This window comes from Mesoplodon densirostris, chromosome 14 (assembly GCF_025265405.1).
Source record: "Mesoplodon densirostris isolate mMesDen1 chromosome 14, mMesDen1 primary haplotype, whole genome shotgun sequence".
In the NCBI taxonomy this organism is placed as follows: Eukaryota; Metazoa; Chordata; class Mammalia; order Artiodactyla; family Ziphiidae; genus Mesoplodon; species Mesoplodon densirostris.
This window is the reverse complement of record NC_082674.1, coordinates 72,082,031-72,105,422: the sequence shown is the minus strand read 5'-3', so window position 1 is coordinate 72,105,422 and position 23,392 is coordinate 72,082,031. Positions and strand designations below refer to the sequence as shown.

The 23,392-nt window shown below is 38.6% G+C and overlaps 1 protein-coding gene across 3 annotated transcripts in view; it reads left to right on the top strand.

Moving 5' to 3' along the window:
• The first annotated feature begins 735 nt into the window (after positions 1 to 735).
• EIF5B (eukaryotic translation initiation factor 5B) overlaps positions 736 to 23,392 on the top strand; it is a 70,413-nt gene continuing 47,756 nt past the window's right edge. For 2 of the 3 annotated variants that reach the window (XM_060117177.1, XM_060117176.1), the window contains exon 1: positions 752 to 974. In XM_060117177.1, the coding sequence (XP_059973160.1) occupies positions 940 to 974 (35 nt within the window). In that variant the 5' untranslated portion in view covers positions 752 to 939. Of the gene's footprint in view, positions 975 to 5,371; positions 5,423 to 17,300; positions 17,336 to 23,392 lie in introns of all 3 variants that reach the window. The other variant, XM_060117178.1, reaches the window with a different exon arrangement.

Below are 23,392 nucleotides of genomic sequence, written 5' to 3'. Positions count from 1 at the left end.
AATGTTACATCAGAAATGAAATAGCTACTGTCTTCCTCAGGAGTGACACTCCAATTTCGTTTCCATTCTGTTTATTGAACGTTTCCCCCTTTTTAAAAAAAGTTGAAATATAACTTATACGCCATAGTTTTTACATAGTTAACACTCGTAGTGTCATCGTCCAGATCCGGATATAGAACACTTTCAAAACCCTAGTAGGTTCCCTCGCGACTTCCCTGACACATTTTTAGAAATTGCTCTCGCTTTGAATGTAAAGATTATGATCTATTTTGCAGAATTAATGGGTGTGTCCTTGTTTTATGATTTCTGGTTTGTTTGGTTTTTTTGTTTTGTTTTTTTGGTAAGTCATGGACTCATGTTGTGCTGGATTTCTCTATCTCCCTTGGCAACACCTAGACAGCTCACCAGGGGTTCATTGTGGTTCTTTACTGAACTTCACGCAGCTGAAAGTACAAAGGGACAGAGGTTAAAGGTGGAAGGGAAACCGAAAGTCTACTCCTGAACTGGGATCCGATTCCCCAAGTCGGCATTCCCCACAGGGAGAAGGCTGACGGTGGAATTTTCAGCCTCATTGTCCGCCTCCGGGTTCTAGAATCTGGAAACCGCACGGGCGTCGGTGCACGGCTGACGCTTGCGGGAAGGAGGCGCTCGGGCTCCTGCCTGGCGGGCGGGTCAACTGGAGACGCTCTAGCCGAGGCGCAGCTCTCAATGAGCCGCGCCCTGCGTCCACACGCCGAGGCGGCGGGGCGATGCGCTTGCGCACTCGGAGCTCACACCATATGTGCCCTGTCCCAGTGCGCGGGTCTGTGGAGAGCCGGGTGCGAGAGGCGGTACCGCCGTGGGGGACGGAGCCGAGCGGAGACCGAAGTCGGCCAGGGGACAGTGGGTCTGTGAGAGACCGAATAGAGGGGCTGGGGCTACGAGCCCCGCTGACACACGATGGGAAAGAAGCAGAAAAACAAGAGCGAAGACAGGTAGCCAGTGTCGGCGTCCCAACGGCGGCGGCCGGCGCGGCTGAGGGGGTCGCGCGGGTCCCGTGGGCGCGCGGCGGACCGGGGTCGAGGCTCGAGAGCGGCCCCGCGGGGCACCGGCCGGGGCCTACAGTGGGTGGCGCGGGCCCGAGACCCCAGTTCCGGGCGGGCGGGGAGGGCCTCCGCGGCGGGCGGGTTCCCAGCCGAGACTCCGTCCCTTTGCTGCCCCTCGCCTGGCCCGGGAGAAGGGGTGTCCGGTCTGAGGAGCGGGGCAGTCGTTTGGGGTTCGAGGCCCCGCGGGCCAGGGCTCGCGGCCTCGCGGGGCCGGGGGCGGCTCAGCCAGCGTGGCCCGGAGGTTGGGAGTTGTTTTCGTGGCGTTACTCTTGCTGGGGGTCAGGAAGAGTTCTTTTTATGTCTTTGTACCTGTGAATTCTTGGCGAGAGAGGGAGTTGGGATCTGCTGTGTCTCCAGCCAGGTGTTCCCACTCTCTGAGCCGCTCAGGTGCGTTGGAGTTACCGGGAGGAGCGTAGCAGCAATCTCCCTTTAACTTCATTTAATTTGGGTACAGCTTTCAAATACTTAAAGGCTGATTGTCCAGACTCCATGCTTTTCGCGTTCCTTCTTCCGGCCTTTTGGTCATTTCTTTGCTCTCTAGCACCTCCCCTAAGAAAGGAGGAGGAGATGAAACAAACCAACCAGGGTCGGTCTTTTCTAACCATTTAAAAGACTTCTGGGGCGAGGGAGCGTAAGGGTGTATGTAGAGTTGCGTACCCCGAGATTATTGGAACATTTCTGGGTGTCATATTCGGTTGAGTTCTTTACCCCTTTTCATTGAAAGGGTTTTACTTCCTGGGAGTGAACAACATTTGTTACTTTTCACCTTTCTGTACTACTCACCAAACTTAGTTCAAATACTGGGGATAGTAAGAGAAATTCAAAAGACAAAAACAACCTGTGATAGTTCATTTTGACTCAAAACGGATATGTGGTCTTGAAGTTAAAATCAGATTACCAGTTGTGAGTTGGAATCCTGGGTTGTGTCCTCACTGGCCTTCACCTATCTGATGAATGGCGTTAAAAAGACACCAAGGTGAGTCTTGTGTTTCAGTTACAGGTCTATTGGAGGAAGTTAATTGGTTTCAAGAATAGAACTTATTGTTCATCAAAGCAGATAAATAAGAAAGAAGCAGAATTCTGGGGTGATTTAGTGGGAGAGAAATTTCTGTGCTTTTGACAGGATGTTTTGGTGCCTAGGATACTTTTTTTCTTCGACCTTATACAAGAAGTAGAGATGAGTGTAATAAAGCTTCCAGGACCAGTTACCCAGCTTCGGCCATTGTTGTCCATGACTGGCCCTGTTTCATCTCCGCTGGATATGGTAAAGCAACTCTCAAAATCCTTTCATGTGTAAATCCTTCAGGTGTATCTGAAAGATAAACACTTGAGGGAAAAAAACAACCACAGGAACACAACATAAAACACAATCACAATGTCATCATTAAGCCTAAGGAATACTAGCAGTAATTTCTTAAATATTCTCAATTGTCTAGTCAGTTTTCTGATTTCACTGATTCTAATTAAAATTATGTTTTGTGGTTTTTTTTTTTCGTTTTGTGTTTTACAATTAGTTTGTTTGGATCAGAATTACAGAAGTTTGTTTTTTAGATGAAAAAATATTTATGTATATGTTATTTTAGCTACAGTTGTTCTTTTTCAAGCTCTTTCACATTGGAAAAAAGCTATTCAGAGGAGAGATTTATTTTTGTGCGTGTATTTTTAGAGAAAAGTGCACGTCTTTTCCTAATTCATAAAGATTTTCATGGATGACATAATGCTTAAATTGCAGACACTAGAGCCTGTTAAATGATTGGTTTGATAGTATAGAAGGAATGCTACTGGGTTTTTTTTTCCTCTCTGACTAAATCTGCAGTGTTTACTTTTTGGCTCGTATTGAAGGAAAAATGGTGGCAGTGTAATGGAAAAACACACTTTCTCATAAGCCAATATCAAGTTTTCTTGTTTGTTTTTTAATGCTTCATGGACTCCTCCCACCTCTCCTTCCCTTCTGAGCTGTCCTAAGCCAGACATGTTTCTGCTCAGGAAGAACTGGGTGAGAAATGAGCACCTGCTTATTAGCTATCAACTTAAGACCTTGAGCCACTTTTCAGTTCTTGGAAAGAACATAAAATACTTGAGTGTTTTAATCCTTATATTGTTATTTTAAATTCTTAGCCACTCAGTGTTCATTTAAATTTAGATTTTACTGTCTAATCTGAGTAATTTTATTCGGATTACATATGTTTTATCAGTGACTGACCTTTGTTTAAACACTGAGTTCTAGAATCTTGTTTCAGCTTGTGAAATTCTGAGAATGAGATTTTGATAGGTGTTCAGCAAGTTTTCTTGCCTTGTTCAGTTGACTGGGGTAGGATTCCATATTCACAGATCATATAGACAAAATATAAGGGCAATATTTTCATTTCTTCCTGTAACCTTCCCAGTTATCAGATTACATAATGGGACCATATCTTATGGGATCTTGTGTGCTGTAGCAATGTCTTACCATTTCCATTTATACAACACGATGAATGTTCTCTTACTGATGTGTGCAGAGAAAAAATGATCCTGATTATCTAGTTTTTCACAATTAGCCTCCAATTCTTCATTCTGATCCTTTTTTTTTAATCCCCCAAGTGTGGTAGTTATATTTTTCAGGTTGTAAGGAATGTGGTAGATTGTAAGGAATGTGGTATGTTACCTTAATAAATGGGATTAATACATTTATACCCCCTCACAAAGGATATATAGAGAAGGAACATCTTTATTTCACCTATTTCACAGTCAGACATGAAGGTGGGGATGTCATTCAGGAATTAGGAGGTCTTTCAGGATTGAGTACAGGTATCTTCAGCTATGATTCTCTATGCTGGTGGTGAGTTAGTATAGTAGCCCTTTGTTTTTAACTACACATAATGCTCCTGGCAAAATTCCTCCTTTTGGGGGAGTTCTGGCTATCTCTGAGACAGTTGCCTACATTTTAGATTTTTGTCCTGGTGTCAGATATTCATCCTAGCCAGGTATGATCAGGGTATCGGGTCCCTCTCCTGTGATAGAAAGCATGGTGATCTGCTTAAGGAACCTGTCCAGAGGAGCTGTGAGCATAGCAGGTACTCTAAAACATCCCAGAGAGGAAGTAATCCAAGTGGCAAATAGTTCAAATAGTCTAGTTCAACAAAGGAATTTATTTCTCATTTGAATATATTTGAATTAATAATAAACTATCTGCATACATTAGATAAAAAAAAGATGTATAATCTGAGAGTTCTCTTGGCTTACCTTGTTCCTACATTGATACTTTAGGTAATCAATATGTGGAAGAATGGGAGGAAGTCCTAGTTTGCCATAAATGAATAATAAGAAAGCAGATGATAAACTTGTTAGCTTACAGAAACCTCTTCTGCCTTCTCTACTGGTGATCTCTGGGGAGCTGATGTAGCTACTTTTTTTTTTTTTTTGCCGTACGCGGGCCTCTCACTGTTGTGGCCTCTCCCGTTGCGGAGCACAGGCTCCGGACGCGCAGGCTCAGCGGCCATGGCTCACGGGCCCAGCTGCTCCGCGGCATGCGGGATCTTCCCGGACCGGGGCACGAACCCGTGTCCCCTGCATCGGCAGGCGGACTCTCAACCACTGCGCCACCAGGGGAGCCCGATGTAGCTACTTTTGATGTTACTTGCCTACTAATTGTGCTTTACTTAGCCTTTTAAGTTTATTCCAATCTGGCAGTTGATCTATACGTTGGGCAAAGCATTGTTTAACTGAGGAACTGAGTGTCTGCTTAGCTTAGAAAAGCAGTTCTCAAACTTTTTGGTCCTAGGACCCCCTTACACTCTTAAATTACTAAGGAACCCAAAAGGCTTTTGTTTATGTGGGTTAGGTCAATCAATACTTACCATATTACAAATTAAAACTGAAAAGTTCTTTAAATATATTGATTTAAAAGTAAAAATAACATCACATTAACATAAGTAACACTTAAATAATCATTTTCAAAAATTTATGGAAAGAGTGGTGGTAAACATTTTGTAAACGTTTACTTTCTGGCTTAGAAGATAGCTTGATTCTTGTCTGCTTGTGCATTCAATCTGTAGCAATATCACACATCGTGTGGCCTCTGGAAAACACCACTGTACAGTTGTGAGGAAATGAGAATGAAAAAAAGGTTAATAGCCTCGTAGTACTATGTTGAAAATAGTTTTGACCCCTTGAATTAGTTTAGACCCCCTGATGGTGTTGGGGGGAACTACTCTGAGAACTGTTTATTTAGGGATTCCTAAACCAGATTTAGGCATTTGTGAGACATTTCCCAAGCCTTTTGACTTCCATTCATGTTTGTCCAACAGGTGCTTAGAATGTTTGAGAAGCACTCAGAGGACAACTTAAGACATTTGTGGGTATGTTCATGCTCTTGATATTTTACCCACTTACGGTTTTTTTTAATTTTTTTATGTAATAGGTGAGTTTATCAAGGTCTATTAAAAGTCTATTGGGACTGATTTTAATTGGGAGTCCCATTAAGTTTTTAGATTATTTGGTACACTTACATCTTTATGGTATTGAATCATTCCCTTCAAGAAATATATTGTCTGTTTAAGCAGTTAAGTGCCAGCTGTTGTTCTAGGTGCTGAAATGTAGTGATGAACAAATTAGTAACATGACATGCTTCTTTATTTGGTTAATTATCAGTAAAACTTTATTATTTTCTTCAGTTGAACCTTTAAGATATTTCTTGTTTGGTTTATTCCTAGGTGTCTTATAGTTTTGGTTGCTGTTAATGTAGGAAAACTTTTTCAAGATGGTCTGACCAACTTAACTCTCTTATTATTAAAAGTAGCTGTTATTAAAGGATGAGACCTTAATTGCAATTTGGTTATTAGTTTGTGATAATATATAACAGAGGGGGAGACCAGGGAGAAAAATTAAAGACATTACAGCAGCATTCAAATGTTTTAGTTAGTGACACACAAATGACTCCTTTTTCCCTCCCTTTCTAACTTATGCCTTATGTCAAATATGTACTGTTAAGAAATTTCAAATCAGGTATTTTGAACTATTGAAATAATCACAGTATACTACTTGCTCTAGCAGTAATCGCAGTATTTACATAATTTTAATAATGACACTTAATGTAGAAGAAATAACTATGCTGTAACCAGTTTGAGAATCTGGAGGAAGGGAAAGGTATAAACATAAAAGAACTACTTTATAACGTATAGAAGAGGAAACAGATTTAGCATAATAATGTGCTTGAGGCTTAGAGCCTCTCAGCTGTTAAGCCAAACCAGACCCCAGAACCTGTGGGGTTGTCTTTTTGTTTTTTTTTTTAACTGTGCTGTACTAGCTGATTTAAGAAATCCTGCTACTTCCAAAATGTAGACTTTCCAAAGGATCTTTACTGGTGAAGCAACTGTTAAATAGGAACAGTTTAACAAAGGAGGGAGAATAGAAGAATGACAGCCGTTGTCCATAGGTCAATCAGTGCCAGAATTTCTTTAAAAAATGTTTCTCACTTAACCTTAGTTGAATAACTGCCTGTCTCATAGCCTTTCTGTTTAAAGTGAAAACAGTGATGATTTAATGGTTTCATTCCTTCCCATTTCAGACATGGTATATAAAATTTCAGGTATATTTTTTCAGAGGAATCCCTACTTTTCACCCAGGTAGCAGTCACTGTTTAGAATCATTGGTTTTCAAATCTCCCTTTGGTGATAGAAAGATACTTTCTATTGAGATTTAAAATAGTGTTTGGTTTTTCTGTTTTTGAAACTTCCTTCATACTGTAAACTTTATATAAACAGTCTCTGAAAATACAATAAGTACTGTGTTAATTAAATTTGTGTCATTAGGTTTCAGGTACTGAGCTCTGATGAAAGTAATAGATGTGATTGATGATACCGTAGTAGTTGGAATTTTTTCTAAGTCTAGAATCACATGTTCTAAGAATTCATCGTATGGGTGTGCCACATTTTATTTACCCGTCCATACGTCAGTTATTCAAGATCGTTCCACTTTTTGGCTGTTACGAATAATACTGCTAAAAAAATCGTGTATAAGTTTTTGTGTGGACTTGTGTTTTCAGTTCTTTTGGGGTATATACCTAGGAGTGAAATTGCTGGGTCGTAGAGTAACTCTATGTTTAACTTTTTTAGGAACTGCCAAGTCGTTTTACTTTTTTTCCAGGAACTGCCAAAGCTGCTGCTCCATTTGATATTCCAGCCAACAGTGTGTTAGAGTTTCAGTTTCTCTGCATCCTCGACACTCGTTATCATCTGACTTTTTGATTGTAGCCATTCTAGTAGGTGTGAAGTGTGGTATCTTATTGTGACTTTTGGTTGGTCTGCACTTCATGATGGCTTAAGATGTTGAGTATCTTTTCATGTGTTTATTGGACATTTGTATGTCTTGTTTGGAGAACTGTCTATTCAGATCCTTTGCCCATTTTAAAATTGAGTTCTGTATTATTGAGGAATAAGTTCTTTATATACTCTAGATACAAATCCTTTATCAGATATGATTTGCAAATATTTTCTCCCATTCTGTGGGCTGTCATTATTTTCTTCCATAGGAGGTTGTTGTTTCACTTTCTTGGTGGTGTCGTTTGTAGAACAAAAGTTTCTAAAAAGTCTGATTTATCTATTTTTTCTTTGGTTGCTTGTGCTTTTGGTGTCAGATCTAAGAAATCATCACCAAATCTAAGGTCATGAAGATTTACTATGTTTTCTTCTAGCTTTACAGTTTTAATTATTACATTTAGACCTTTGAGCCATTTGGGGTTAATTTTTTTATATTGTCTGAGGTAGGGGTCCAACTTCATTCTTCGCGTGTGGATATTCAATTGTCCCAGCACCATTAAAAAAAAAAGACTATTACTCCTCTAATTCCTTGATCAGATCAATTGACCATATGTGTAGTATTTTATTTCTGGACTCTCAGTTCTGTTCCATTGATCTGTATGTCTATCCTGATGGCAGTATCACACTGTCTTGATTACTACAGCTTTGGTATTAAGTTTTGAAATTGGGAAGTGTGATTTCTCTTTGTTCTTTTTTGAGATTGTTTTGGCTATTCTGGGTTCCTTGCATTTCCATGCAGATTTTACAATTAGATTCTCTCAATTACTGCAAAAAGGGGGGGGGCAGCTAGGATTTTGATTGAGATTGGATTTCTTCTGTAGATTAATTTTGGGAGTATTGCCAATGTTATGCCTTGAGATCCATGAACATGGAATGTCTTTCCACTTATTTAGGTCTTCAGGTTTTCTTTCAATGATTTTTTGTAGTTCTCAGAGTACAACATTTGCAACTCTTGTAAAAATTATTCTGAGGCATTTAATTTTTTTTATGCCATCATAAGTGGAATTATTTTTTAATTTCATTTTCAGATTGTTTATTGCTAGTGCACAGTTTGAATACAGTTGATTTTTATATATTGATCTGTTCTGCAATCTTACTGAACTCATATATTAACTTGAATGTTTTTTTGTTGTGTATGTGGATTCCTTAGGATTTTCCATGTACATGGTCCTGCCACTGCAAGTTTAGATAGTTTTCTCCTTCTTTTCCAATCTAAATGGTTTTTATTTCTTTATCTTACCTTAAGCTCTGGCTAGATCCTGCTGTATAGTGTTGTATTGAATGGGGAGAATGGACATTCTTTTCTTGTTTCTGATCATAGGGTGGGGGGGAAGCTTTCAGTTTTCCGCATTAAGTGTGTTAGGTGTGTCCCCCCCCCCCGCCCCGTGAATGGGTGTTGGATTTTGTTACATTGCTGTCTCTTCATCTGTGAGATGATTATGTGGTTTTTGTGTCTTATACTATTTATATATGGTGGATTACATTAATCAATTTTCATATGTTGAACCAACTTTGCAATCCTTGGATATATCCCAGTTGGTCATGGTGTGCAATCCTTGTTATATGTTCTTGGATTTGGTTTGCTAGTGTTTTGTTGAGGATTCAATTTTTTTTTTTTTAACTTTTAACCTTTCTATGTACTTGTTTGAGGTCTTTGGATAAACTGCATTAAATTGAATTCTTACTAAATCAATTTGATAACATCTTTAAGAGTTTAAAGTTACTTACACATTGCTTGTGATTAATGATATATTTGGTCTTATTTCAGCTATCCTGGTTTGTTTTTTATTTGTGCCAATTCTGCAATGCTTTGTTTCTATTTTTCCCCCTTCTTATCTTGGGTTAGAGTTTATACATGCTGTTTCTATTTTTTTTTTAAGTGGTTTGACTTAAAATTTTACCTTGCATATACAAAGTCAATATTTAAAGTCCTGTAAAACAGTACAAGGTCAGTAGTACTATTGTCTGGTATTTTGTTTTATAATCCCCCACTTCAGGTCAGTGACCTTTTACTTAAGGTAGGATGTTACTTAAAGGCATTACTTGTCAGGAATGAACCTGGTGGGGGGGAAAGGCACATACTTACTGGATTATGCATTGTTCTCTTAAGAATTTAAGAGAACAAAACGACTATGAAAAGTGATTTTCTCTTTCAGACATGTTAGTAGCTAATAAGTCTTAAAAAATGAAATGTTGAGATTAAAGTTTAAAATTTTCAATTTTTATTATAAAAATTTCAAGCACACAGAAAAGTTGAAGGAATAGTATAATGAACTCTTACATATTCATCACCTAGATTTAATCATTACTAGTATTTTGTCCTCGTTTTTGCTTTATGTATTTTATTTTATAGACATCTTGACATTTTCTCTCTAAATGTTTCCTTATGTAACCATAATACCCTTATCCCACCTAGTGCAATTAACACAAATTCTCTTATATTTAATATCCAGTTCATACTTCAGATTTCCAACTCCACAATGGCTTTTCAAACCAGCTTGCAGAGGAGGTTCACCCTGCATTTCATTGTGGTGTAGCTCACAATGTTTAAAAGTCATACTTTCATTATAGGTATCTGGCTAAAGTTATTCTTTTTTTTTTTTTCTGTGTAAGTCTTCTTTTCACGTTCTCACTCTGAACTTAGAATTGTCACGACTTGGTTATCTCAGACTATTGGTAATTAGAATGGAGGGGAATTATTAGAGAGACTTGTAAGTAGTAGGTGCATTCTGTGCTGTTGTTTGGTTTAAGAACAAAATCCTTTTGCAGGCCTACAAACTTGTCACTCCTGAATGATGACTGAAGTGCTAAATTATATTAGTTCACTCCCATTCAGGTTGGTATGAAACATGTAATCAGTTTTTTGAATTTTTTTTTTTTTTTTGCGGTACGCGGGCCTCTCACTGCTGCGGCCTCTTCCGTTGCGGAGCACAGGCTATGGACGCACAGGCCCAGCGGCCATGGCCCACGGGCCCAGCTGCTCTGCGGCATGTGGGATCCTCCCGGACCGGGGCACAAACCTGCGTCCCCTGCATCGGCAGGCGGACTCCCAACCACTGCACCACCAGGGAAACCCTTGTGAAATTTTTTTGAGGCTAAATTCATATAACATAAAAGTAACCATTTTAAATGTACAATTCTGTGAGATTTAGTACATTCACAGTGTTGTGCAGTCTTCTCTGTCTAGTTCCAAAACATTTTCATCACCTCCAAAGGAGTTCCTGTATCCATTAAGCAGTTACTTTCCCTTTTTGTCCTCCTCTGAGCCCTTAGCAACCACAGATATGCCGTCTTTTGATTTACCTATTCTGGATATTTCATATAAATGGAATCATACCGTGTATAACCTTTTGTGTGTGGGTTCTTTCATTTTGCATGTTTTCGAGGTTCATCTATGTGCAGAATATATCAGTACTTCATTTTGTTTTTATGGCTGAATAGTATTCCACTGTGTATATATTACCACATAATGTTTATCCATTCATCCGATGATGGATGTTTCAGTTGTTTCCACCTTTTGGCTGTTGTGAAAAGTGCTGCTATGAACATTTGTGTCTAGATGTTTGAGTACCAGTTTTCAGTTCTTTTGAGTATGGTATATACCTAGGAGTGGAAGTGGTAGATCATCCTATGTTTAACTTTTTGAGGAGCCACCAAACTTTTTTATAGCGGCTGCACCATTTTACAGCACCACCAGAATGTACAAGGGTTCTGATTTCTTCATATCTTTGCCAACAATTCTGTTCCTTTTTTTTTTTCCATTAATAGCCATCCTAGCGATTGTGAAGTGGTGTCTCATTGTCGTTTTGATTGGCATTTCCCTGGTTACTAATGATGTTGAACATCTTTTTATGTACTCATTGGTCATTTGTATATCTTTGGACAAATGTCTGTGCAAGTCCTTTACTCATTTTTAAATTAGCTTGTTTCGCTTGAGTTTTAATAGTTCTTCATATATTCAGGATACTTGATCCTTATAAGGTACATGATTTGTAAATATATTCTCCCATTATGTGGGTTGTCTTTTCACTGTCTTGACATAGTATCATTTTTACAAAAGTTTTTAAATTTTGATACAATCGCGCTTACCTAATTTTTGTTATTGTTGCTTGTGCTTTGGGTACTGTATCTAAAAATCTACTGTTAAGTCATGCCAGGCTGTGAAGATTCACCTATGTTTTCTTCTTAAGAGTTTTATTGTTTTAGCTCTAACATTTAGGTTATAACCCACTTTGAGTTAAATTTTTTTTTTTGTGGTACGCAGGCCTCTCACTGTTGTGGCCTCTCCCGTTGCGGAGCACAGGCTCCGGATGTGCAGGCCCAGCGGCCATGGCTCACGAGCCCAGCCGCTCCGCGGCATGTGGGATCTTCCCAGACCGGGGCACGAACCCGTGCCCCCTGCATCGGCAGGCGGACTCTCAACCACTGCGCCACCAGGGAAGCCCTGAGTTAATTTTTGTATATAGTGTGGGGTAGGGGTCCAAAGCTTCATTCTTTTACGTGTGGAGATATAGTCCCAGCACCATTTGTTGAAGAGACTATTTCTTCCCCTATTGATTGGTTTTGGCACAACTGTCAAATCAATTGGCCATGGATGAATGGATTTATTTTTGGACAGTTTTATTCTTTTGATGTTTATTTTATCCTTATACCAGTACCACATTGTTTTGGTTATTAGAGTGTAAATGTTCTTAAATAAAAAATGTCAAACGTATACAGAAGTAGAATAGTTTAATGAACACACCTGTCCATCACCCAGATATTACTGATTCACAGATAACCTTGTTTCATCTGCATCCTACCCACTCTCGTCTTCCCTCTCCCGGTTGTATTGAAACAACCCCAGACATTTATAAATATTTCAGGAGGTTACATAATCAATTATAAGAAACATTTACATTTTAAATATAAATTTTAAAGAATGGTACACTTCCATTCACTTGGAAAATTCACATACAAAGGATCCTTGTCTATGTTAGGTAAATAAAATGTAGTTGTAGTTTTCTCTCAGTGGGATTTTTAAACTGGTGTTTGAATTTATTATTTCAGAAAATTCAATTTGGAAGTTTTACTACGATCAAAATATAGTAATTGTTATGGTGGTACACAAGGTTTTTATTAAGCCTCAGTGATGAAACTGGTGAGCCTTTCTAATTGTATGAAAATTGTGGTTGCCATTCTAAAATAGGGCTTTTTCTTTAGTAGTGCCTGTTAAGAATGTGTTACATTCCCTGCTGGTTGCTAGTTGTAAAAGGTAGGGAGGTGGGGACTTCCGTGGTGGTGCAGTCGTTGGGAATCTGCCTGCCAATGTAGGGGACACGGGTTCAAACCCTGGTCCAGGAAGATCCCACATGCTGTGGAGTGACTGGGCCTGTGTGCCACAACTACTGAGCCCGTGTGCCACAACTACTGAGGCCTAGAGCTTATGCTCCACAGTGGGAGAGGCCACTGCAATAAGAAGCCCGTGCACTGCAGTGAGGAGTAGCCCCCCCAACCCCACTCACCATAACTGGAGAAATCCCGTGTGCAGCAACGAGGGCCCAGTGCAGCCAAAAATAAATAAATTTATTTTTAAAAAAGGGAGGTGAGTGCTTCCCTGGTGGCGCAGTGGTTGGGAGTCCGCCTGCCGATGCAGGAGACATGGGTTTGTGCCCCGGTCCGGGAAGATCCCACATGCTGCATAGCGGCTGGGATCTGGGTGAGCCATGGCTGCTGGGCCTGCGCGTCCGGAGCCTGTGCTCCGCAATGGGAGAGACCACAGCGGTGAGAGGCCCGTGTACCGCAAAAAAAAAAAAAAGAAAAAAGAAAAAGAAAAAAAGGGAGGTGAATTGAGCACACAAAAAGGAGTTTTCTGTTCTCAAAGGAGCTTACATTTTAATGTAGCAAATAGGCATATGCACAGATAATACAGTGAGGAGATGAAGGGAGAATGTGAAGTTTAGGTTAAGTATGGGAGTGCTACCCTTGAGATTTCAAATTTGCCTCCTAAAGTTATTACATATGTCTTCCAGATCCCTTTCTAATTAAATCTGCCATCAGGAGAGCAAGCCAGATTGGAAGGAATGGGAGTGTGCTGTATGTTTCTGTCCCTTGAGTAGCAAGGGTTGATGATAAAGAGTATCCAAGATCTTCAGTTGCTTAGCTATTGCCTGCACACAGGTGCAGTCAGACCATTCTAATGATGGTGTCATTCAGCAAGTGAGAAGTACCATCTCCTGAGAGTAGTTACCTGCATCAGAATTTTATTAATATTTGTTTGGTTATGCCAGGTGTTACAAAAGGACATTAGGTGGGAAGAGTCCTTTAACAGTGATTAAGTAACCAGAGTTACTTTTACGGAATACAAAGATTATGAGTTCACTATCTGTGAGTGCCGAAAGTGCACAGTTTAATCAATTAATTTAGAACATAACTTGTGTCCTTAAGGTGTTAATTGAGAATGTTGACTTAAATTATTAATATTGCTTATATATATATCTTCAGGCCCAAAACTAAGTATAAACTTACCTCTTATGCAGTTATGAAACCCTAAATACACTTATATCAAACAGTAAAAAATATAAAAATTCTTGAAGTTCAAATTTGCAGCATTGATGTGAATGATAGTGTTTTGTTGATTCTAAACCAGTGCTTCTCATATTTTAATGTGCATGTGATTTACCTGTGGGTCTTGTTGAAATGGGGATTTTGATGTAGTAAGTCTTGGGTGGGACCTAAGATTTTGCATTTCTAACAAGGTGATACTAATGCTGCTTATCTTGGAATTATTATTTTGAGTAGCAGGATCTAAATCACCATTTTATTGTGAAAGTATTGCTTCCTATAATGGACTTCTTTTGAGTTCAGCATGCATATACTAGTAAGAACTCAGTTTTTCTAATCTTTTTCAGTATGAACTAATGATTTTCACCTTTGTTTTATAGCACCTCTCTTGGCTAAAATGTTTAATTTATATATTAAGTCTGCTTCTGATCTTTTTTGTCAATGTGAAACAACTTAGTGGAGGTTTGTAAACAAAAGCTTTGGTTGATATTCTATGACAGTGAACTGTGGTAAAGTGTCTATCCATATGATTCATGGAATTTTCATCTTAAATCTTTATTATCATATTAAAATTAAAACAAATTAAACAGATAAAAGTTACTGGGGAGAATTTTGAGTCTTCTGAAATTACCCACAACCCTGCGTTTCCCCCTCCTAACCCATCTCACCTGCCCTCTTCGAGGGTACTCGTTCCGGTTTGAAAAAGCTGCCCTAAACTGATTTTATAGTTAAACACATTGGAATCCATAAAAATGTGTGAACTTAGATTATGTATATTTGGAGGTCTACAAGATGACGCTTATACTTGCTTTTGTATTCTTACCGCTTCAACTATGAGGTATTTAGAAAGTGGAGAATTAGGCTGAATTTTGTGGAAGGTAATAAGATACATTCTGTTTGCTTGCATTGTACAATGCAGTATGGTTTCACATGCCTTTTAAGGACATCAAGACCCAGTTCATAAGGAAATTTTAAGCTCGGAGGGCTTTTTTTTTTTTTTTTAAGACATGATTGGGTACCTCTGAATTTATTAATGGGTTGTGGTGCTTAAGATAGAACTCCATTGAGGGAGTGGGGAGTGAGAACTGTTGGGTTCTGTGGTTGTGCAAATGGTGAGAGCTAGTGAGGAGCAATGACTGCTGGGCTTTTCCCTCTTTTGTCTTGTTTTTCCTGTTTGTATATGTAACTGTTGTCAAGGAGTGCTGGGTAAGAAGAGATGGAGGTTGGAGGAAAAGAGATGCCAAAAGGCATCTTATGGAGAAGGCAGGACTAGATTTCCCTGTTTCCTTTATTGCTACTGGCACTGCTGGGATAGAGTTAGGAGTAAAGAATGGGATTCCTCCTTATGTTTTTCCTCTTGTTTGGTCTTATTGAGCCTGTTTCAGGGGGAGGAGCAGAAACCAAAGTAAAGTGAAAACAGTTAGATATCACCATGTCTTCCCTCAGTACTTATAGATTACTAACAATGTTTTTGTTTTTTTTTTTTGGTCAAGTTGGGGGTGGGGAGAGGAGAAGGACTGGTGTGGTTTCTACTTCTGTAGGCCCTGGTATCCATTAGGAACAGAAAGAAATATGTGAGTGCTTCAGTTATTATTGTATCATAACAGGTCATCCCAAACTTAGTTGTTTAAAACAAAATCATCGTCTCTCTTGGTTCTGAGGGTTGACTGAGCTCAGATTGGTCTTGCTTGGAGGTCTCCATGTGGTTGCAGGTTAAATGATGACTGTGATGGAGTCATCTTAAAGGCTACCTCACTTGCACATCACTCACTTCTGGTGATTGATAGTCGCTGTTGGGTGGCACGTCAGCTGGAACACCTATCCTTGGCCTCTCTATGTGGCCTGGACATCCTCATTAGCTTGGCAGTGAATGTCTCAAGAGCCTGGAAGTAGAAGGCCTGGGCTTAGAAACTGTAACATCATTTCTGCCATATTCTGTTGAGTAAACAGTCACACAGTCTCATATTAAAGGGGAGGGGCATAGACCCCCACCTCTCAGAGTCAGAGAAATTTTGAGCCAGGATGTAAGACCTACTCAGAGGGTAAAAATAAAGAGACATTGGAGAAGAGGGGTTGGTAGGAGAGAATCCTAGGAAGCTTGGAGATTTTGAACTGTGGAATAATTTGGCAAAGGGTTGGATTTCCTATGTTCTTGTAGAACTTAAATCAGACAACTTTTTAGTGGAAAATGTCTGTCATTAATAAATGAAATTTGCCAAGTTCGGAATTGAGAGGAGATTTATAAACAAGTTTATTTTTCTTTTACTTCTTTACAGTGAACTTTTTTTTGTTATATTATGTGTATTTAAAAGGCTTTAGTGTATTGATCTCAAAGTGAAGTGTCTCATTTTTTATTTTTTTTTATTTTATTTATTTTTATTTTATTTTTATTTATTTTATTATTTTTTAAAATTAGTTTCTGCTTTATAACAAAGTGAATCAGTCATACATATACATCTGTTCCCACATCCCTTCCCTCATGCATCTCCCTCCCTCCCACCCTCCCCATCCCACCCCTCCAGGCGGTCTCATTTTTTTATTTTTATATATGATTTTTGATTATTCCAAAAAGCCAAGCACCAAAGTTGATCATCATGCCTTTTGCATACAATTAATAAAGAAATACCATGTTTTTAAAAGATTCTTTCATAGTAATGTCATTTTAGTTACATATTACATTGTGTTACTAGAAATTAAGGTAGTATAAAAATATTATATGTTGATTCTTATTTTCATAACTTATAAAAATGGGTAAAATGACTTATATTAGGTATATGTAATTTTAACCTTAACTGTTTTCAGTAAACTGATAAATCCATTCTGTAACCTCTCATCCGTTTTTATAGTATCCCTAGAAATTTAAATTCTCTTCTTTGAAGTGTAATTGACATAAAATACACTAAGTTAAAGTGTGGAGTTAATAAGCATTGATAAATTATACAGTTGTGCTTCTTTCACCACAATCATGATATTGAATATTTCCATTAAACCAAAAAGTTCCCTCATGACCCTTTGTAGGCAGTCCTTTCTGGCCAAAAATCACCGTAGCTTTTGTGTTTTGTGGGGGGTCACTGTAGTTTTCACTTTTCTAAAAATTCCTATAACTAGAATCATAGAGAATGTAGCCTTTATTGGCTGCCTGGGTTTCACGTAAAATAATCTCTTTTGAGATTCATCCATGTTGGTGTGTGTAACATTCTTTACTTTTATCATTGAGTAGTATCCTTTTGTGTGGGTAGATGACAATTTGTTTATGAATTATCTGGTAGTTGGATATTTAGGGGTTTTTTTCCCAGCTTCTTGTGATAATGAATAAAGCTGCTGTGAACATTTGAGTACAAGTCTTTGTGTGGACATATGTTTTCGTTTCTCTTAGGTAAATACCTGGGAGTGGGATTGCTGGGTCAGATGGTAAGTGTGTATGTTTAACTTGAAGAAACTGCCAAACTGTCTCTTCCAAAGTGGCTGTGCCAGTTTTGCATTCCCTCTAGAGGTGTGTTCCAGTTGCTCCACATCCTCTCTCAACACTTAATATTATCAGCCCTTCATTTTAGTCATTCTGGTGGCTATGTAGTGGCATCTCATTGTGATTTTGTTTACATTTCCTTATTAGTGATACTGACCATCTTGTCATGTGTTTATTTCCCATCATTGTATCTCATTTGGTTAAGTGTTGAAATCATTTGTCCATTTAAAAATTGTGTTCTTTAATGTTGGGTCATAGGAATTTTTTTTATATATTATAGACAAATCTTTCATCAGATATATGTATTGCAAAAAATTTTTTTTTCTCAGTTTGAGGTTTGCCTTCTCCTTTAAACAGTGTTCAGTTTTGTTAATTAAACTTCTAAGATTATTATAGATTCACACGCGGTTGTAAGAATTAATACAGAGTGATTCCTGTGTCTTTTATTCGGTTTCCTCTAATGATAACATCTTGTAAAACTGTACAGCAAGCATCACAACTTGGATATTGACACCGATACAGTTCACTGATCATATTCAAATTTTCCCAGTTTCACTTGCACTAGCACACGTGTATGTTTGTGTTTAGTGTTATACCGTATTATGACATGTGCAGATTTGTATATTCACTACCAGTCAAAATACAGACTATCATTGCAAGGATCTCTCATGTTGTTCATTTGTAACCGTAATCATCTCCTTTCTGTGCACCTCCCCTCACTAAACCCTAGTAACCATGAATCTTTACTTATATGAATTTTTGAAAATAAAAAATTTTATAAGTGGAATCATGTATGTATATAACCTCTGGGAATTGGCTTCTTTCCAGTCAGTCTGATTTTCTTGCGATCCATCCAAGTTGTTGCATGTATCAATAGTTCATTCCATTTTATTGCTGAATATTATTCCATGGAATGGGGATGAACCACAGTTTATTTAACCATTCACCCATTGTGAAGGACGTGTGGGTTGTTTCCAGTTTTTGGCTGTTGCAAATGAAGCTGCTACAAGCATTTGTCTACAAGTTTCTGCATGAGATAAATTTTTTGTTACCCTGGGATAAATGTGCATGAGTGCAATTGCTGGGTCATATGGTAAGTACGTTGTTAGTTTTCCAGGAAAATGATAGACTGTTTTCCAGAGTGGCTGTACCAGCTTACATTTTCACTAGCAATGTGTGCGTGATCCAGGTCCTCTTCATCTGCAACAAACACTGGTTATTATCACTGTTGTTTGGGGAGAGGACATTCTGATGGTGTAGTGATATCCCATTGTGATTTTAATTTGCATTTCCCAAATGGCTATTGATGTGGAACATCCGTTATTTGCCATCTGTAAATACTCTTTAGTGAAATGTCTTTTCATGCCTTTTGTCCATTTTCTAATTGGATTGTTTGGGTTTTTACTGATGTGTTTTGAGAGTTCTTTACATGGTCTAGATACTGTTTTTTTTTTTTCAGATATGTAGTTTTCAGATATTTTCTTCCACTTTGTGGCTTGTTTTTTAAATTCCCTTCATATGGTCTTTTGCACAGCAAATATTCTAAATTTTGATGAAGTCTAGTTTTTTTTGGGGGGGTAGGTTGTACCTTTAATTTCAAATCATAACTCCTTGCTTAGTGCAAAGAACTAATAAGTGGGTTCAACAAGGTTGCAGTATACCAGATCAACATAAAAAAATTCAGTCACATTTTTGTATATTAGAAATGAGTATTTAGAAACAGAAATTAAAAATACCACTTCATATTACTTTAAAAATTAAATACGAATATTGTGAAAATCGCAAAACACTGATGAAAGAAATCAAAGAAGATCTAAATAAATGGAGAAATACGGTGTTCATGGATTGGAAAACTCAACATAATAAAGATGTTGGTTTTCTTTAAATTCACATACAGTTAATGCAATTGCTATTAAAACTACAGCAAGACGGACTTCCCTGGTTGCGCAGCGGTTAAGAATCCGCCTGCCAGTGCAGGGGACACGGGTTCGAGCCCTGGTCTGGGAAGTTCCCACATGCTGCGGAGCAACTAAGCCTGTGTGCCACAGCTGCTGAGCCCGTGCTCCCCAACTACTGAAGCCCACGCACCTAGAGCCCGTGCTCTGCAACAAGAGAAGCCACGGCAATGAGAAGCCCATGGACCACAACGAAGAGTAGCCCCCACTCACCACAACTAGAGAAGACCCGTGCACAGCAACAAAGACCCAACGCAGCCAAAAAGTTAAAAAAATAATAATAAAATTTTAAAAAAATTACAGCGAGATTCTTTTTGTAAATTCACACAAGAATATTCTAAAATTTATTTGAAAAGTTTAAAGGAATTAATAATAGATAAAACAATTCTGATAATGAAGAATAAAAGGAATCACTCTGGTTTCAAGACTTTTTGTATAGCTACCTTAATCATGACAGTTTATTAGTGTAGGAAGGAAAGACATAAATCAATAGAGCAGAATAGAGGACTGAGAAGTAGCCCCATACAAGTATAGCCAAGTGGATTTTGATAAAGGTGCAAAAGCAATTTTATGTATATAGGATGGGTAGTTGAAATGTTGCTGGAGCAGTTGGATAACCATAGGCAAAAGATCAAAATACAAAACATTAAAATGCCCAACTTTTGGAATATAACATAGTTAAAAATCTTCATGGGCTTCTCTGGTGGCGCAGTGGTTGAGAGTCTGCCTGCCGATGCAGGGGACGCAGGTTCGTGCCCCGGTCCGGGAAGATCCCACGTGCCGCGGAGCGGCTGGGCCCGTGAGCCGTGGCCGCTGAGCCTGCGCGTCCGGAGCCTGTGCTCCGCAACGGGAGAGGCCACAACAGTGAGAGGCCCGCGTACCGCTAAAAAAAAAAAAAAAATCTTCAGGACCTATGAGTTGGTGCAAAGTTCTTTTTCATGACACCAAAAGCATAAAGAAAAAAACTTGATAAATGGTACCTTATGAAAATTCAAAATTTTTGCTCTGGTTAAAAAACCCTGTTAAGTGGATGAAAAGGCAAGCTACAAATTGGAAGAAAGTATACGTAAACCACATATCTGACTGATGACTCATAAAGGGCATATAAAGAGTTCTCAAAACTCAACATTAAAAGAAAATCCAATTAGAAAAGGGTAAAAGATATGAAGACACATTTCACAGAATGTATATGAATGGCAAAGTACACGAAAAAATGTTTAACTTCACTAGCCTGTAAGGAAATGAAAAGGAAGACCTTGATATCACCACACATCTATTAGAACAGCTTAAAGGAAAAGTAGCCATAATGCTAAATACCGGCTGGATGTGGAAAAATACTAAATACTGGGTGTGGAAAAAAAACACATCTCCATTCATTGTTGGTGTGAATATTAAATGGTGAAGCCACTTTAGAAAGTAGTTTGGCTGTTTCTTAAAAAAACTACATATGCAATATTTTTAATAGCTTCATTTTAAAAAAATTAATTTTTATTTTTGGCTGCATTGGGTCTTTGTTGATGCGCATGGGCTTTCTCTAGTTGCAGCGAGCAGGGGCTACTCTTTGTTGTGGTGCATTGGCTTCTCACTGCGGTGGCTTCTCTTGCTGCAGAGCACGGGCTCTAGGCGTGTGGGCTTCAGTAGTTGTGATGTGCGGGCTCTAGAGCACAGGCTCAGTAGTTGTGGCGCACGGGCTTAGTTGCTCCATGGCATGTGGGATCTTCTCGGACCAGGGATCAAACCCATGCCCCCTGCATTGGCAGGCAGATTTTTAAACACTGCGCCACCAGGGAAGTCCCAATAGCTTCATTTTTTAAAGGCCATTAAGTTATAACATTTTTTCTGTCCTGATTATGGAGGAATGTGGCCTATGAAAACACTGAGTTGAATACCATAGAAAATTGCCTTTTACTTCTGGAAGTCTGCAGTAAGTTTAGAATAAAGGATTGGGGCTGGAAGGGCAAATATTAGTAAGAATACTGTAGCTTTGATAAAGGAAAAATGATCTGCAGAAAGATGTACCTACATAAAAATACTCTTACACATTCCTTAAAGGTTTTAAAGCTTTCATTATCAGCATGACTGGATTGTAGATTTGACTCTTGGTTTACTGAAATCTTTAAGCTGTAGTATGTAATGGGTAGGTAGAAAAGTAGGGCTGAAATGTAGGTAGAGTATAGTTTAAAGTCTCAAGTTAAATAACTGATGTTATGTGTCACTTTCATGACCTTTTGTAATATGGTTGACATTTTAGGACATTCTCTTGAATCGGGTAGGAAGTTCAGTACACATTGAAAGAGCACTTTAGAAACCATGGTAGGTAAGACTGTTAAGCATGTTGTTATATCATTGATATATTTTGTAGCTGTGTCAAATAATTTTCAGAAACTTGATTACTGTATTTCCCATTTTCTAGGAAGTCAGTACAATTTTGGTGTCAGATTTGGGCTTGAGTTCCTGGTATGTAACTTTCTAGCTGGATGCCTTTTATAAAGTATCATCATCTTTAAGTTTAATTTAATAGAGTTGTTATGAGGATTAAATAACATATAGTATGTCTAGTAATTGGTCAGCACAATGCCTGATAAACAGTAAGCACTCAGAAGTTGTTAATTTCTATTACTAGCCATAAGAGCTTTTCAAACTCAGCAGCATACAGATGTAGTCCAATGTTTTGTTATTCTGGAGATGTTTGTTAGTGAATACTGTGGCAGTATAGCAAATCACGAACTATTTTGATGAGATGAATATAGTCAGATGAGGGCTGGCAAGTTTTTGGAGGTGAGGTGCCAAGCATCGATCATTAACCACCTTCCCTTGTCACCCTATCTCGGAATCTGCTGTAGTGTGGAATATTGGCAGAGCTGCCTTTGGAGATGGTACTGGTTGATCTCGTGCTGCTGGGCTGGATGGTTGATGCTGGGCTAGACTAAGGTTTCTGTTACCTGATGAGACCTAAGAATTATCCTTGATTCTTCCCTCCCCCTTTCTATATACAACCAGTTGGTCATTTGTGTTGCTGATTGATCTCCTTAGTATTTATCTGACTCATATATCTTCATCTTGCCTGCCACTGCTGCAAGTCAGATGTGTGTTTGTCATCCCAATTAGCTAGAAAAGCTTCCTACCTTTTCCTGCTTCTTAACTAGTTGGGATTCTGCCCTATCATTTATACCAGAAGTAGCTTTCTAAAATGCAAATTTGATTATGCCAGCAGGGTTACTATCTTTGACTTCGGAATCAGAACTTCTGGGTTCAAATCCCATCTCTGCCTTGTGTGATCCTGGACAAGTTCTCTGTGCCTCAGTTTCTTCATTTATAAAAAAAAGCAAAACCATTCAAATCTGACCTGGAAAGATTGCTAAAAATACGCTGCCTACCTCCCACCCCCAGTTTCTGGTTCCCTAGATCTTGAGTGGGCTCAAGAAATCAATAACCTATAAAAAGCTTCTCAGTTGATTCAGATACCTTTTTGTGAGTCCTCTTGAGGCACCATGCATGTTATTACCTTTAGGTTTTTGTGCTCGTTGTGTCTGATATATGCACCCTCTTTGCCTGGTTAACTTCTTTTTCTCCTTCAGTAACTTGGGTCTAGGTTTCTCCTCTGCTAGGAAGTGTCTGACTTTCTCATTCTGGATTTGGTGCTTTGGGAAGTCACCACCAGTACAGTGGTTCAGTGTTCTATGATCCCCCTCAAATATACTGTCTAAAACGTAGGACAGAATGGAACACATTTCAATTCTGGTCACCTATAAAAGCATTAAATTCCTTTAATTCATGGCATTTAGCATTTTGCAATTCCTGGTTTTTTACTCGTTTGCTCTCTCTCTCTCTCTTCTGTGAAGCTCCTTGAGGATAAATTCTGTGTCCTCAGTGTCTTGTTACATAATCTTTATATTTATCATATTAGGAATTATCTTTATTGAAGTGAAGCATCTTCACAACAAGGCATCCACCAGTGGAGGCCCTGTTGCGTGAGGTCTTTGTTTTCTGATTGTATCATTTATTTGAATTCATATACCTTTTCTACTTGTACATCTCAGACTGACC